Here is a 16,808-nt window from a genome sequence, read left to right on the forward strand (position 1 = left end):
AGGAATAGAAATATGAGGAAATAGGATGCAGGGACTTTGGGCCTGTTTCCACGGGAGTCATTTGTAAATCATGAGTCAGGGTTGCCCTCGTGGCTCTGCTGGTGGGGCAGAGGGGCTGGGCCATGCAGCCTGGCTGTCCCCAGGACAGATGTTCACACAGCTGGCCCCAGCACAGATGTTCAAAGATGCCTTATGTGTGAAGGCATGAATGGTGCAGTGACCCTCGGAGCCAGTGAATGAGGGCAATAATGGGCTTTCTTCTCATGGCTTTGGTTTAAAGAGGAAATCTGTGACGGCAACCCTTGTACACTGCTGGGGGCAATGGAAAAGGGTGCCATGGAGAATGGTCTGGCTGTTCCTCCAAAAAGTAAATAGAAGATTACCATAGGTGGAGAACAGTGTGGAGATTCCTTAAAAAACTGGAAATAGAACTGCCATATGACCCAGCAATCCCACTGCTGGGCATACACACCGAGGAAACCAGAATTGAAAGAGACATGTGTTCATCATGTTCATCACAGCACTGTTTGCAATAGCTAGGACATGGAAGCAACCTAGATATCCATTGGCAGATGAGTGGATAAGAAAGCTGTGGTACATATACACAATGGAATATTACTCAGCTATCAAAAAGAATGCATTTGAATCAGTTCTAATGAGGTGGATGAAACTGGAGCCTATTATACAGAGTGAATGAAGTAAGTCAGAAAGAAAAACACCAATACAGTATATTAACACATATATATGGAATTTAGAAAGATGGTAACAATGACCCTATATGCGAGACAGCAAAAGAGACACAGATGTAAAGAACAGACTTTTGAACTCTGTGGGAGAAGGTGAGGGTGGGATGATTTGAGAGAATAGCACTGAAACATGTGTATTACCATATGTGAAATAGATTGCCAGTCCGGGTTCAATGCATGAGACAGGGCGCTAAGGGCCAGTGCACTGGGATGACCCTGAGAGATGGGATGGGGAGGGAGCTGGGAGGGGGGTTTAGGATGGGGGATACATGTATACCCATGGCTGATTCATGTCAATGTATGGCAAAAACCAGTACAGTATTGTAAAGTAATTAGCCTCCAATTAAATAAATTAACTAAAAAAAAGATTACCATAGGATCCAGCAATTCCACTTCCAGGTATCTACTGAAAAGCAGTGAACACAGGGGCTAAAACACATATGTGTACACCCGTGTTTACAGGTACACGCGGTTCACAGAAATCAAAAGGTAGAAGGAACCCATGTCCATCGATGCATGCCTGGATGAAGAGAACATGGTCCAGCCCCACAATGGAGTGTGATTCAGCCTTAAAAAGACAGCCACTACAACACGGCTGGACCTACAAGGCGTGATGGTCAGTGAGAGAAGCCAGACATAAGGACAGACCCCATATGACTCCATTTGTATGAGATGCCTAGAGTCGTCAGACCCTAGACAAAGAGTAGGATGGGAGGGCACGGGCTGGGGGAGTAGATGTCGGTGTCTAATGGGGACAGAGTTTCCACTGGGGAAGATGGGCAGTTCTGGGGATGGCCGCACACCCACGTGAACGTACTTAATGCCACCAACCTGGACACTTAAAAATGGTCAAGATGCTAAATTTATGTTATTTGTACTTTGCAGCAGTGAAAATAAAAAGACACCATCTACATGTGTACCAGGGTTCTGGCATTTGGGTAGTGTTCCCTACCCCACCCACCTCTGAGGATGCTAGTCTGGACATTCAGGTGAGGCCCTTCCAGGTCAAGACCATTCAAGCCTGACCACACAGAGCAGGTGAGCCGAGCACTCTCCTCCTTCCATTAGGATCAGCAAGGTGGCTGCACCCCCAGGAACCCTGCTGTTCCTGGGGCTCACCCCAGCTTGATGAAGGGGAGAATGTCACCTCTCTAGCTTCAGAGGAGAATTCACCAAATAATAAATCACACACATTACCCAGAGAGAGACTGTAGGAGCCTTGCATTTTTTTTTAATATACAGAAATTTTGGTCTAGTCTTAAAATTAGGATATTCAACTACAGACTTTAAATTATGATGCATCTGTGGTCTTCCTCATTAAGTTATTTTTGTTCATCTTTTTTAACAGGCAGATAAAAATGTAAAACAGATTTAATAACTGAACACAGTTGACCAAGCCATTCCGTATAAGATAATGCTTTAGAGAGAGGGGCTTCCCGGTGAGACAGGGCCCCCTGGTCTGAAGATGCACAGAAACGAGAGCAGCGGTCTGCACCCCACACCCCGTGGAAAGGCACCCGGGGACTAAACGGTCGCCGAGCACAGGAGGCGACTGGATAGCAGCAGTGAGGCTTGCGCTATATGTCAACCATGTGTCCTACCAGTGTGTCTACAACAGAGGATGAAAAGAAGCCCGTGAGCAAAGTGTTCTGCGTGCATCGTCTTCCATTTCAACATTTCCAGTTTGAGTTCTTGTTTAAGAACACACAGACCTGCGACAAATTGAGTTGCCCTGTTTGTTGTTGTTTAAACAAGGACATTGGGGAACAATTTACAAATGGGTAACATTCTCAATGTGCCCTTTGGAAAAAAGGGATGGCTTTAAGTTATCTGTAGCTGGCATTGTGAGTGGGATTTGCCTTTCTAACTGAAATTCCTTGGCCCAAGATATGACTACTCCTGCTCAGGGGTGACATGGTATTATGTTAACAGTGGGGACTTGAGCGTGCTTGGGATGCCACCCATCCAGACATGCACAGACACAGGTGGAGATCAGGCCAGCCCTGGCCAGGGGCTGTGGGATGGGCCCGGGATGGGCGAACCAGCCTTGCCAGCGGTCTAGCTAATGCCTCTCTGCCCCTCAGCTCCCAACTGTTCCCCAGAGGCTCAGCTCCTAGGCCCCAGCTGCAGGCTGTGGCTGGACCCCAACCTCCTCCATGCAAAACGGGAGACAGAAGAAGATTCTGAAGGTAAAAGAACTGCTGCTTTTTTCTGCATTTCCCTCCTGGGATATCATAAATTTGAGAAAATTGAGGGCACGCTGGGTGCTCACACTGCCAGGAGAGATCCCCAAGGGAACTTTCCGGGGAACCCAGGCCCAGCCATCCATGTGGGCTCAGTCAACCACGTGGCAGAGCTGACCTCCTCAGCTTCCCACCTTCGCAATTACAGCCACAGAGATGAGGTACAATTGCCCCCAGGGGCTTGGCATCCCTGAGGTCACCATAGGTGGCTGCAGACCCAAATCCATGCCCTCATGCGTCATAGTTATCCTTGAGCGAGAAGACCAGGGTCAGGAGAGTGCTTTGGTGAGGGGTGACTGAGAATTGATCCCAGTCTCTTTAGGGGCACCTCAGCGACTTCTTGGCATTCTCCAAACCAGAGTGGGAGTCCAGCTGGAGGTGCCAATGGGGGCTGAGGTCTGTGCTGTGGCCGAGTCAGCTCCTCCTGGGTTTGGTCCCTCTCTGCTTTCTTTCTGACTCTGCATTCTGCCCCACCTGCACCTGCAGACCTGGCTCTCCTGGATTGTCCCCAGGAGGTCGGGCACATCCAGGGCCAGGCTTCGTGCTCTTCAAGTTGGAGATGCAGACAAAGAAAACCCACCCACTGGCCAGAATTCAGGACTTAGAGAATCGGAGTTGGAGCCAAAGGAAACCGAAATCAAAACTTCCCCTTCTACCTACTGGAGGGGATCATTCTCAACAATACTTTGGTATTTTCCTTTGAAAGAAAAATTTTGATTTTTTTTTTTTTCTCTATAGGCAGGGGTCTCAAAGTGCAAATGTTCCCAGTGTTCTGATTTTGCCTGCCTTCCTTGACCTTCCTTACTGCTCCCAGGAACTGTGCTGGGAGGATGGGGGATGGAGGGGACTTGTGGGGGAAGAGCAGTGAACGGGGGTCCCAAGCAACCAAAAGGAGATTCTTGTAGTCTAGTTCCCTGAAAAAAAAAAACAAACAAAAAAAACCGACCCTGGCACAATAAATAATGAAATTTCAAAATGAAAATACCGGATAAGAGGAATGGAAATATCATGCCAATAAGCAGTTCCTTATTCTTGAGATATTCATCTGGTCCTCTGTGTGCACACACATGTATATATGCACACACACGGGGCTACGCACACATGCACACACAGACCAACTGCACCCATCCTGGAGAGGGGGTGCTGGGCTGGTGGGCCGCCTGGGTGAGAGCATCCTTCCTGCAGAGTGGCGTTCCCTTGTTGAAACTGTTGATCCAATTGCTCTGCAGTGAGTGCTTCCCCCCACAAAACGACAAGGAGACCTCTGTCCCACCGCACCGCCAGAACAGTGAACATCTGGTGGAATGACAGTGTTCATTTAAAAAAGCTTCCATAGAAAAAAGGGGGGGAGGACACACAACTCTTCTCACTCTCTGATCTCTCCTTCCTCCTCCTTCCCCTCCCAGAATGGATTGGCTTCAGGCAAGGGTGGTCAGGCATCTTCAACAGTCCTCGCGGCCCGTGACCCCACCCATCCGAGTGCGCGTGTGTGCATGGTGCGCGTGCCCAGAGCAGTCCTGCTTAGAGGGACGTCTCCACGCTGTGGAGCGGGCTCCCGGGTCTGGAAGAAAACAGTGACGAGGTAGCTGACTTGGTGCCGCGCGTGGTCAGGTAGACGCCGCTGTCTATGGCATTGTTATTCTGGTTGGGAGAGGGCGGAGGGGGGGCTCGCAGGCGTTCCTCGTTCTCATCCACGTCCGTGTCGTCAATCAGCGGGATGTTGTGGGTGTAGTCATTGATTAGAAACTCGGGCGTCGCCATGAAGTTATGGATGGAGGTCTTGGATTCTGGTTTCTCCAGGCCTTCATAGAGGGAGCTACGGAACGCTTTCACCACCCGAATCTGGAGGGGGACAGGGGGAGGGAAGGGAGGAGAGAGGAAAGAAGGAAGAAGGAAGGAGACCATGAGCGGCGGGCTGGCGCTGCCAGTTGTGCCCACATCCATGGCAGGGGTCACTGCATGACAAACATTTGTCTTTTGGAAGAGAATGGTCGGATTGCTCTGGGTGCGGTTACCTCCCATCACCTGACATGCATGCAGGACAAATGGTAGATATTCTGGAACTCAAGAGCAACGAATGCAGTGGACTGCTGGCTACACGGGAGAGGGGGGGGAGGCAGGGGATTCCAACATGGGAGATGAGAAAGTTGACTGGGAAAAGGGAATGTGATGGGCCCTGGGCTCTCTACTTTCTCCTCCCGAAGAATCTGGAACTTTCTGGCATGAGAAAAGTCTCCAGCCTCTGGGCAAACGGCAAGCCTTTCTTGAGTGGGTCCCCCTCTGGCTTCTCCAGGTCCTCTCCTCTGTCCCCCAGCTCCGATGCCTCAGCGACTGCCCCTCTTTCTGGAAATTTCCATGACACCGCCCCTTTCTGGCCCTCCTACCTCACGTTTCTGTCTCCCTCTCCTCCACTCTTTCTTACTCTGTCCCAGGGTGCCTAGAGTGCTGGCCTGTCCTTGTCCCTCCTCCTCCCTGACCACACTGCCAGGCCGACCTCTTGGCCCTGGCCACAGCCCAGGGCTCATCTGGCTGAAACCAGGGATTGGGGCTCAGGCCCCTGCCAGTCCCCCATCTGGAGGCACCCAAGAAGGAAAATGGCTCCACTTTTGATTTCTACCCACCAAGTCTGTCCTGCTCGGATGCCCAGCATTTGACCAGGTCATCACTTCCTTTCACATTCCCTTTGCAGTGTGCTCCTAACCTGCCCCTCTTGCCTTTCTCACCCTCCTCCTTTTCAGTCTCCAAGACACACAACTTCTTTCAGTCCCTGGAATCTGCCATATTTGCCCCGTTCTCAGGTTCTCTGGCCACCTCACTGGCATCTGCAGGCCTCAGATCAGCACAAGGGTCCCCAGGAAAGAGCTTCCCACAATGCCTTGCTCCCTAGCTACCGCAGCTCCAGCTGCACTCAGGCAGCCTTGAGCCCCACACCCCCTGCAGGCCTAGCCCCTTGACTTCTGCTGGCGGCCCTGCCTTCACGTGCATGCGTGCTGAAATCTCATCGGGTCTACAAAGCCATAGAGCTGCTGCTTCTCTCTGCTCCTTCCTTGGGCCCCCAGCCTGGCTGCCCTCATGCTTCTAGAAGGCAGAATGGATGGGAAACCCTCAGCTGGGCCCCATGCTAACCAACTGGCCCTGTGCTGAGATTCAGAGGCCTGACCCTCCCTATGTGAGTGAATGGACACATGTCAATTCTAAAGCTACTTCCAAGTCCAAGGTGCTAGGGTTGGATTTTCTTGGTTTAGACAAGATATTGGCAACTGTGGCCCAAGAGCTAACTCTGGCCCCCAGCATGGTTTTGTTAACAAAGTCTTAGTGGGGCCACAGCCACACCCATCCCTGTGAGCATTTTGTCTGGCTGTGTTGGAGGGCGGAGACGTGTAGTTTCCACAGTGACTTGGACCACAAGCTAAAAGTACTTGCTCCCTGGTCCTTTATAAGACAACTTCACTGTCCCCTGGTTTTGATCATGAATCCCACTGTTAACAATGAGTCCTTTGCTACCCTCTAGTGTCTGGACACCAGGGTTGGCATTGCTCAGCCAAGCTCAGTGCTCCATGATCAGTTTAAACCAGGAGAACCTCACTGTCAAGTGCCAAAAATTGAGCCACACTGCACCATCAAATTGGAATTTTCTAATTGCATGTCTTAAATCCCGTGAGGATTTTCTTGGAATTTGGCGAAGACCCATCTTCTGGCTGCTAGATGGCCATCATTTGTTGTCGGCTCCTTCATTCCCTAGACTGGTTTCTGAGACAGGGCTGACACCAAAATTGAGTGTCATTCTGACCTTTTTAATGAAAAGGAACAGTTCACTTTTTGTAGCCATGGTAGATGTGGCCTCATCATTTGGAGCTTTTCTGGTGCCAGGACTGTGGGGGAACCACGGGCAGCTTTCAGGCTGCATGGTCGTGCTGGAGGACTTGGTTTGGCTCTCAGCCACACCCCCCAAGCCACAGAAGCTGAAGCAAGTGGCATCCTGCCACCCTCAACCCTGGTGGCCTTCGTGGTAAGTTTACCAGCAGTCATCTGGTGCCCTGGCCACCTCCTTTGCCCTCCCTTGGACCTGGGTTGTGTGATCAGGCCAGGCCTCTGCTCAAACTCACCCACAGCTCTCCCAGTCCACCCTCGCCAGGGCCGTCGTCCTGGCTGTACTCAAAGACTCACCTGAATGCCTGTCACTAGCCTTCTTTGCTGCCTGGTGCCAAAGCCTGGCACAGAGCAGCTGCTCAGTCACCAACACGAGGTGCCAGGACTGCCTGCTCAAACATGTGCCTCTGGCTCAAGTCAACCTGAGTGTGTTTACAGCTGACCATGAGTCAGCTTCCCTCCAGCTTCCGTTTCCCTGTATCCCAATCTTGGGCTCTTAACAAATGGCTTGAGATGGGTCTTACGATGGGATGTTTTCAGGCCACCTGCCACCAAAGGGCACAGCCAACCTCTGGGGCATGGGTTTGGTGGGAACTGGGAAGACAGGACCACCCTGGAGGCCTGGGCTCACACCCGGGGGCCTGAGAATGTCCCCATGGTGGAGTTGGTGCCTCCCTGTGAAAGCCCGGTCACAGCCAAGTGGGTCCAGCACCCTTCCCTAGCTCCTCTCCTGGCCTGGGACTGTCCCAGAGGCTGGGGCAAGGCCCTCAGGTCACCTCTCCATCTCGAGAACCCCAAAAGGATGTCACTGTGCTCAAGGCTGCCAGTGTCACCCACAGCTCACAGACTAAGTTGATGCCATCAACACCCGCTGTACCACAACCACCTGCAGCCAGGACCCACCCTTCCTGGCACCTGCTGCCCCTGCACTTCCTGTGGATGGCTAATAGGCCTCTCGAACTGAAGGAGGTCCTGGAGGGACCCCCCAGCCTTGCCTCTGCCGACCCTGCCCCTTGCCTCGTCTTCCCATCCAGGGGGCAGGGCTCCGGCTGAACCTTGGAGGCACCCAGCACTGCGACCCCAGGACTGAACATCAGCGTGTCTTGCAGCCCCTAGTTCTCAAACCTCTCCCCAGTGGAGCCTTTCCCACCTCCATGGCTGCAGCTGTGTTCCCCGGGGACCACAACCCCCAAGCACAGAGACGCCGGGAGCCAGGCCCTTGGATCTTCCCTGGGTCCCCAGGGGTCTTCCTTGTCCCCATCCCTTTTGTCTGACACTGAGTCGGGCCCTGCCCTCGTGTCTAGCAGGTGAGGACTCCAAACATCCCAGCAGCTGCTGAGGTAGCTCTGGGTCCTACTGTGGTGGCACTCACACCAGTCTGTGCAGTATGGGACACCCCCCACCCCTGAGTCCAGATGACTGTAAGATAATTTAAAGGTGAAAGAAAGACATGAAAAGCACTAGCCAGTGAAGAGGACTCCTAGGTTAGGGCAGGTCTGGCTGGAGCTGGACGCCTTTTTGCAGTTTCTTGCCCCATCTCTCATGAGACCCGTCGCAACCCCCACCTCCTGGCATCTGAGAACTGCCATGTTTTCTCCTTCACTGCCTGGGCGTGCCACCTGGCCATCTCCCTGTCCCTCATCTAGGTTACTCTTTGCCCCTCTCTTGGTGCAGTGGTCCCTCCAGCTGTGGCCACGCAGGGCCCCAGCTTCATTTGGCTCTGTTCTCTTCTGTCCCTTGCTCTCCATGCCAACCCCTGTTTCCAGGCTGGACACCGGGTCATCCAGGCCTTTTCTTCACCCATGTCCATGCATCTCCTGGGTGCTTCTAGCTGTCTGTCTGGTAAGGAGGCCCCATCTCTATGTCCATACTCAGGGCTCTGCCTGCTTCCTTAACTTTACCTCCCACTCCCACGCCTCCTCCCTTGTCTGGCTGTTGCCGCTCTTGACCTCCGCCCTCTCTTGGCATGGAAGCCTGAGCCATGTTTACAAACAAACACAAGTCAGACTGCGTCTTACCCTCCAGTGCTCCAAACCCTTCAGTAGCCCTGTCTCCCTCAAAGGAAAAGTACTGCCAAAGCCTGCCTCGGGCCATTGTCTTCCTCTTCCTCCTTTACTCTCTGCAGCCCCCTGGCTCTTCCTCAAGCGGGACACTCCTGCCTCAGGGCTTTTGCACTGGCTGTTCCCTGTGTCAGGAAGGCTCTTCCCCAGTGAGCCTTGTGGCTCCCCTTCACCTCTTTCTGTGTGTAGCTGCAATCCACCCATCTTCCTCAGCAACCCGGCACCTCTTCTGCCTCCTTTTCTCCCCAGCACGGTTCGCCTTCAAACAACTCACACATCCTATTTATTCTCTGTTTCCTGTCACTGGAACATAAGACCCCTGAGGGCAGGGGGCCCACACATACTGGCACATGTCTCCCATCATAGCTCCCCCAACCAGCACTCTCCACTCGCGTTGCTCAGAACAGTTAGTCTGTGTCCCACAGGGCTATCACACCTGCCCCCTTCCCCCACCCAGACTTTTCTTCCACCAGGTCATCCCGTCAGCCTTGTCTCCTCATTTGGAACTCAGCTCACAATCCACCCTCTAAGAGGCTGTCTCAGACAACCTTTATCCCAAACAGTGCCCCTAAAGTTTCTCTTGTTCTCCTTCCTTTTGTTCTGAGGCTGGTGAGCATCTGCACTGAGCGAAAGCTTACTTCTATATTGTCTGCTGCCTGGGGCCTGCCTTCTCCTCACCCTGAGCTCCTTGAGCAGGGACCAGCTCCTGACCCACAGGACCACTGGAGCCACACGGAGGAGGGGTGCTTGTGTCAGACTCTGCCATGGGGCCATGCTACTGATGAAGAGTTGGGGTCTGAGGAGGCGGGGTTGTGAAGGTCACGGCTGAAAGTAGATGGACTGTGCTTTGGTTTTGAATTTTAATCGCTGGAGTTTGCAATGGAGGTGCTGGTGGTGGCAGGGAAGGGCCATGAAAGCAGACAGGAGGTGAAGGACTGAGGGAACACCTACCCTATTAAAGGAAAAGAAAAGGAGAGAAGAGAAAACTAAAAGGAATGACAACAGTCACAACAGAAACTGGGCCTGATGCCTTCTGTCCTGTGGGATGAACAGGCCCTGGGGGGTTGACATCCTCTCTACCCTCTGCTCCTGTCTCAGCACGAGGCTCACAGAACTCAGAATTTTTCTGGCCAACTCCTGCCCTGTCTTGCTTTACTCCCTGAAAGCCTGTACATGATTGATGGACATGCTTGGCTCTGGACCAACCACTAATCCAGAACTTTCTGTAGGAGGAAGGAAGCTGGCAGCTTCCCTGGCACTGGGGCTTTGGATTTAGAGCAAATTCTGAACACAGCAGCCGGGGAGAGCCATGAGGCCTCCATGAACTTCAGGTTCTCAATTCCCAAACCCTCCCCATAGGCATGAAGGTGAATCATGACTTGAAAGCAACACAAAGACATTTAAGGTGATGGAACCACAGTTGAGGGGACAGAAAGGGGAAGGTTCCCTTTCCTCAACCATGGAATTAGGAGATGTGAAAATGCAAACTCCGGAGTTGGCCCTTTCACTGAGGTACTGAATCCCAAACAAAAGATGGATTTGTGGGTGTTGGCCAATCGAAAATGCTGGTGACTGGTGAGGTTGTGAAGATAACCCCCCATTCTGTGGGCATGTGTGTGTGCCCAGGACTGGGACAGTCCACCCTCAGTGGCTGGCATCAGTACAACATTGCACTCAATTGACCCAGGCATGGAGAGTCTTGGGCTTTTGGGGAGCTTGGCCTTGCCTCTCACCCCAGCCATCTTCAGCTTCAGGATCTCAACTAAGTCTCTTGAGCTGTCTCAGCCCTGGCTTCCAGCCCCTGGAGTTGGCCTGGAAGTGCCTACTGGGAAGGGCTCCAGAGCAGGGCTTCCAGGGTCAGCCTTAGGCTTTCAGCTGGTGTGTGCTTTTGGAATTGCCTGCAAGGTCCTTCCACATGGTAGGGCCCCTGGCTGCATGAAGGCTTGGGCAGGGTTGATACTGCTCCTAGTGTGGAGACAGTGTGCACACTGTCGAAGAGCCAGCTGCAAATGCCAATACACTATTCCCAGAAACCCACAAGGGCAGAGTTGGCTCGAAACCAAGGAATTCCTGAGAAGGAAGCAAACTCCAGCAAATGAGACAGCTTTCACTTGCAAGACTCCTTCCTCCATCTTCCACAGGGCTGCCTTAACTACTGTTCTGTGAGCATGTGAGGACCATGTCTCCCTGCTCTCCAGAAGGGCATGTCCACGGAAGACCCAAGGCCCCACCTAGTGGGGCTTTGCCAAGTTGGATGGAATGTTTTCACATTGCAAAAGCCAATTAAAATAAAACAACTGCCATGATATGTTTCTGGCATGGTTGATCAGAACAAAACCGCCCTGAGGGAGTCCTTCTGGCCACATCTGACCAAACTCACAAGCTGCCCCTGCTACAGTAAACACTGGAGTATGGATGGCTGGACTGATGTGGAACAGGCTTTGGATGTGTGGCTGGGGAGGGCCTGGAGTGTGTCTGTGTGTCCCCCCTCACACCTGGGAGCAGCCACCTGGTACCCTGGGCTTGCTGCTCGTAAGTAAACCTGAGTAAATAGACACTCCCTGTCTGGTTCTACCTTGGGCATCCTGACAGCCAGCATTATTGTGTGAGAGTGTAATCAGGGCAGGAATGGGGGTGACTGACACACTAACAGAGGATAGGATTTCACACCCCTTTCATTTCCAAAAGACTGAAGGTGGTTAGTAAAGGATGGCATTTCCCTAAGCCACTCAGATGGGTGGCCTCAAGGCCAAGCATGGCTGAGGTCCTGTGAAATGAAGTGGCAGGCCAAGAATGAAATGGCTGTGGTGGGGCAGCCACTGAGCCAGGCGGGAGAAATGGCTGAGTGAGCAAGGAGGAGGCAGCCAAGGCCATTGTGGAGCTGGGAGGTCATTCCCTGTGACCAGGAGTGTGGGGACCGAGTTAGGACTCCCGAATCCAGGAGCAGCAAAGACCCGCATGCACATATGGGCATGGGGAGCCCGGTTGGGGAGGGGTCAAAGGTTGACTAGGAAGCGTGGGTGGCTATGAATGTGGGCACGTTCAGCCCCAAGGATCACTGCATCTCTAGCCTCCCCCCAAAATACCCTTTGGAAGGATTCTCCTCCCCTTCAGATTCTGAGGACATTCTCTGGCCACTTCTTCCATTGATATTACATGCTGGGACCTGCATTGGGTGATCTGTGTCATGTTTCATTCTGGCCTTCAGGCTCCTTGTCCATACCCTGAACCGGGCCTTCCACCTAGAGAGCCCGAGGTTCTCCGTAGAAGTGACACTGGGCTGGGACTGGCTGTGGTGCTTAGGACGAGGCGTGGGCTGGCCAGGTGGTGGGCAAGGCGGACAGGAGACTTCCTGAAAGAGCCAGGTTTTCCCGAGGAAACCTTGTGCCCCATGACCACTGGTAAGTTCTGAGAGGGAGAGTGAAGGCCTGGGGCTGTCCTCTGCTCCACCAGGCCTTCCCCTGATTTGCATGATGCGAGTGCCAGGCTTGGTGATTTCTCAGGGTCTTTGAAGCTCAGACTGGGAACCAGTTCAGAGTTCCAAGCCAACCTGCCACGTGGTGATGGTGGGAGGGAAGCAGTTTTGGTGGGCAGTATCTGGAATCTGGGAATGTCACCTGGTCCTCCATCCAGCATCTTCCTTCGCAGAGGGGTCCTTTCCGAGGTGCTGTGCCTTTGAGGCCACCCCTTGTGAATCAGAACATCAGAACCCTCCGCAGGCCGAAGGCACTCATCTCCCAGTGGCACAAGGTGTGGAAGGGACAGCGAACCTTCTTCTGGCCAGGAGCTACTTGGGTCCCTGTCGAGTGGCTCCTACTCTGCACTGCTGGACTCCCAGCAGTGGGAAGGGAGGTGCGGCACGTGGCCGCAGAAAGAAGGCAGGCACTAGGAGCCAACGAAGACACAGGAGAGACACTGCCCCAAGGGAGGAAGCTGGAGGCACCCAGACAGACAGGCAGATGGACAGACAGACAGAAAGCACAGAGAGAGATGGCAAAGGAACACATGGAAGAAGTGGGGCAGGGGGAGGGCAGCAGCTGCCCAGTGGGCCCTGGCCAAGCCTCCTGTCTGTCTTCCTGGGTGGAGTGGTGGCAACTCCCCTGTGGGATGAGGCTGGAGCTTTCCAGCTCACCCATGAGGGCCATCAGCCAGTATTTGTGGCTCAGGTGGGTGTCTCAGTGAGCATTCTAGGTAGCCGGATGTATGTGTGGCCTGTGGGATGGAGAATGCATTTGTGTGTGTGTGCGTTCACGTGTGTGACATTTTCAAAGGGGACAAGGTGACCCCAGTGGGGATCAGTGCAACCCACATCCCTTCCTTAAAGGGCAGAGTGGCCTGAAACGACATCTTAAGCAAGAGGAGGGACACTCTCCACTGGGGACCTCTCACCAGTTCCTAAAAAAAAAAAAGAAGAAAAAGAAGAAGAAAACAAACAAACAAACCAAAAACCAAAAAGAAACTACAAGACAACAGAAAAAAAGGAAAAGAGAAGAAATCAAGGTAAAAGAAAATCCGAGTCTGGTGGGAAAAGCATAGTTAACGACTCTTGTCTGTGGGGAGTGGTGTGTTCTCAGAGTGAGAGCTGCCAGGTCCCACTGGAAGGAAAGGAAAGAGGCTCATACCTGGAGGTTTACTGTTTTGTTTTTGAAAATGTCAAGTTTGTTATGAGAAGTAGGTGACCCTGGGTTGGGGGGCACACATGGTTCCTTGCACTGTCGTTTGGGGGACCATGGGGTAGTGGATTCAATGGTCCAATGGTTTTTCCTTTGCCTTTGTGAAGAAATGTGAGCAAATGTGGAAGTTTCTACCTCTTCAGGTCCGCCCCTGGGTTCCTTTCTAAATGTGATGACATGGCGGGAAGTTTTCAGTGGAACGTATAGCAAGGAATCAATGTCTCCCAACTTCTTGAAGGAAGGAGGACAGAGAGTACGGACCAGATCAGGTTAAGACCTTCCAATCCTGAAGCCTGCTTGGAAAGAGCAAAGATGCATTGGGGACAAATGGAAATGTGGCCGAGGGTGGATCTGGGGCATGAGGAGGGCTCCTGGGGACACCTCTAATGCCTGGTGGCTCAGGTCTACTGCCTTTGGAAACCACCTCAAGGAGAGTTCTGGAAGCTGTTTCTTTAGTCCCCAGTGGGTGGGCTGGGTTCTTCCACTGTGAAAGATGCTGCAAAGGCTTCTCCTTCGAGTCCCGGAGACGGCCCTGAGCCCGCGTGCCAACATCATGCTGCCCCGCAGAACACTGACCAAGTCCCCACCGAGTCCCAACGCCACCAGAATACGGCCCAAGTGAAGAACCATCAGCAAAGGCAGACCAGTTCAAGAAAAGAAAACCAATGACAGAAGGAGCACCAAATGAAAATTAGAAACATAAAATAAAATAAACCAAACAAAGAAAAGAACGAAGGTCCAGCAGTGCCATGGATTCAATACATTTCATAAGAGGCTATGGCTTTGGAGCAACACACCGTCTGGTGGGAAGGACTGAACGGGGCAATAAAGAAAGAACGGAAAAGCCACGGTGCGCGGAGGATGCAAGACTGGAAAAAAAAGAGAAGGAAGAGTTGGAGGCTTTTTCCTCCCTAGAGATGCCATTTATGAGAGAAAAGGGGACTCAAGACTCACTCCCAGCGGCACTGGTGGGATTGGCAGCAGAGAGAATTACGTGAGTAGGGGTAGAAAGATTGGTTACGTCATGGAGCTGGCTGAGGACCGAGGACCGCCGGCGCACAGCACCCTGAAATGAACCGCTTCTCTTGAAGGTACTCACTACCTCCATCTGTGGGAGAGAAAATGAGATAAAGGTTGGCTTGCACTGTGGTCCTGGGGATTGCACGGGGGTGGGGCTAGGTGGGGACAGGGACCACGCTGGGCACATATCGTGACAGCAAAGCCTCATGGGGGTCGCTGTGGTGCTTCCGACGGGACCATGGCTGAGGCCCTTGGCCTCTGCATCATCCATCAAGAGACGATTTGCTGAGTGAATGATTTGGGCTCAGAAGACTTGGGGCACTCGGGGATTAGTGATGGATCGGGTGCACCACAAACGATTTTAGGGAGAGCCATTTGCATTCACGATATGCTCATTGCAAGCCACTCATCAATAAATACCTGTGTCTGGCAATACTTTGTTATCCTAGGTCAGTAGTGCTCAACTTTTTTGCTGCCCCAACACACCTGAAGGATGTGACATGCTCCCATTAGGAACGAGGTCATGGATGGTGGTGACAGCTGCCCTTCCCTGCCCATCCTTACTTACATGGCTCTAACCTGGCATCACTCTGCTTCTGTGGCTCATCCAAGTGACTGAGGGGTACTTAGAGGGAAATCTCAATGGAAGAATGGATTTTACAAGAGGGGGAGGGGTTTCCCCAAAGCCCCCGCTTTATCTTATCAGAACGCCTACCCGCAGAGCCACAGGCAGGGTGGGAGGAAAATGGAGAGCTAGGTCTGGGGAGCAAAGATGGCTTTGGCTTTGGCCCTCACCCTTTAAGCTTCCAGGGAGCCTTTGGGAAAGAAGAGCCATGGGGGTGAACTTGTCAGAGACACAGTGTCTTCAGATTTCCCGACCCTGCCTTTGGCTGGCAGGGGGACTGGGGGTGGAGCAAAGCCAGGTTTGGGTTTCCAGGTAACTGTGGGTGGGTGGGCACTATGAATGTCCTGCTATCAGAAATCTATCTGTCTAGATTCTGGGATGCCAGCCTGCTGTGACGCACTTGGGGTACTTCTTAGGGAATGACCTCTTGGGCGGGCTGTGTGTGTGTGTGTGTGTGTGTGTTTATGGAATTTTTTGGCGTTAGAAAGTGGATCCGATTTCTAGAAAGTGCCTATCTAGAACTATTTCTAGAGAGTTCACTAGATGATGTGATCAGTATGCATTTCTGGAGCCCAGAGCACACTGGCTGCCTGCTCTGGGCACAAGGTCATGGCCCCTGCTCGCAAGCCCCCAGGTGGCTACATGGTAGCCACCAGGGTCAGTGGTGTATCTGACATAGGGCCAGGCTCTAGGAAGAAGGCAGCTTGAGTGCTCGGACTCCCTCCATCCCAACCACAATGAAGATGTCCATCATTTCAACCCTTGGATGCACTGTGAGACAGATGCTTATTGTTGTGTGCCCACTGCTGAGTGCCCATGGGGCTGGCACAGTGCTGAGCGCCCTAGTGCACTGAAGGAAGATGACCCATGTCATGATGTTGCCGTCTCTTTCTATTTCTTCCCTAGGTTGAGATGTTTCTAAGGCTACAGAGATAAATCTGTCTCAAGAGGGGACTCTTACTGTGGAAAAGGCAACAAAGGAAGGAAAAAATGCCTTTCCTGTTTCTGATTGGGCCTCTCTGGGTGGTGTACTGATGGGATGATGGTATCAGTCAAAATACCACATCATTTTCCCCTCACCCCCACCCCATCCCAGAAGCCCCCACACTGGGCCAGGAACAAGGCCCAGTCACTGCTGAAGCTTCTCTTTGGTTTATAATGGAATGCAAAATAGACCATGTCATGAATGCTTTGAAAAGCCCCAAGTCCTTAGTTTTGAGGACTCATTCTGGAATGAGGGTTCCCTGATAGCTCAGCTGGTAAAGAATCCACCAGCAATGTAGGAGACTCCAGTTCAATTCCTGGGTCAGGAAGATGCCCTCGAGAAGGGGTAGGCTATCCACTCCCGTATTCTTGGGCTTCCCTGGTGGCTCAGACAGTAAAGAATCCGCCTGCAATTTGGGAGACCTGGGTTTGATCCCTGGATCAGGAAGATCCCCTGGAGAAGGGAATGGCTACCCACTCCAGTATTCTTGCCTAGAGGATTCCATGGACAGAGGAGCCTGGTGGGCTACAGTCCACAGGGTCGCAAAGAGTCAGACACGACTGAGTGACTAAGCACAGCACTACAC

General features: G+C 52.5%; 1 protein-coding gene across 2 annotated transcripts in view; it reads right to left on the minus strand.

Annotated features, from left to right (window-relative positions):
- Positions 1–4,246: 4,246 nt before the first annotated feature.
- Positions 4,247–16,808, minus strand: part of ATP2B3 (ATPase plasma membrane Ca2+ transporting 3) — a 40,803-nt gene continuing 28,241 nt past the window's right edge. The window contains exons 20-21 of one of the 2 annotated variants that reach the window (XM_061136563.1): positions 14,614–14,700; positions 4,247–4,831 (exon numbers count right to left, since the gene is read on the minus strand). In XM_061136563.1, coding sequence (XP_060992546.1) covers positions 4,511–4,831; positions 14,614–14,700 — 408 coding nt within the window. In that variant the 3' untranslated portion in view covers positions 4,247–4,510. Of the gene's footprint in view, positions 4,832–14,586; positions 14,701–16,808 lie in introns of both variants that reach the window. The other variant, XM_061136564.1, reaches the window with a different exon arrangement.

The sequence above is a fragment of the Dama dama genome, chromosome X (assembly GCF_033118175.1).
Source record: "Dama dama isolate Ldn47 chromosome X, ASM3311817v1, whole genome shotgun sequence".
Classification (NCBI taxonomy): Eukaryota; Metazoa; Chordata; class Mammalia; order Artiodactyla; family Cervidae; genus Dama; species Dama dama.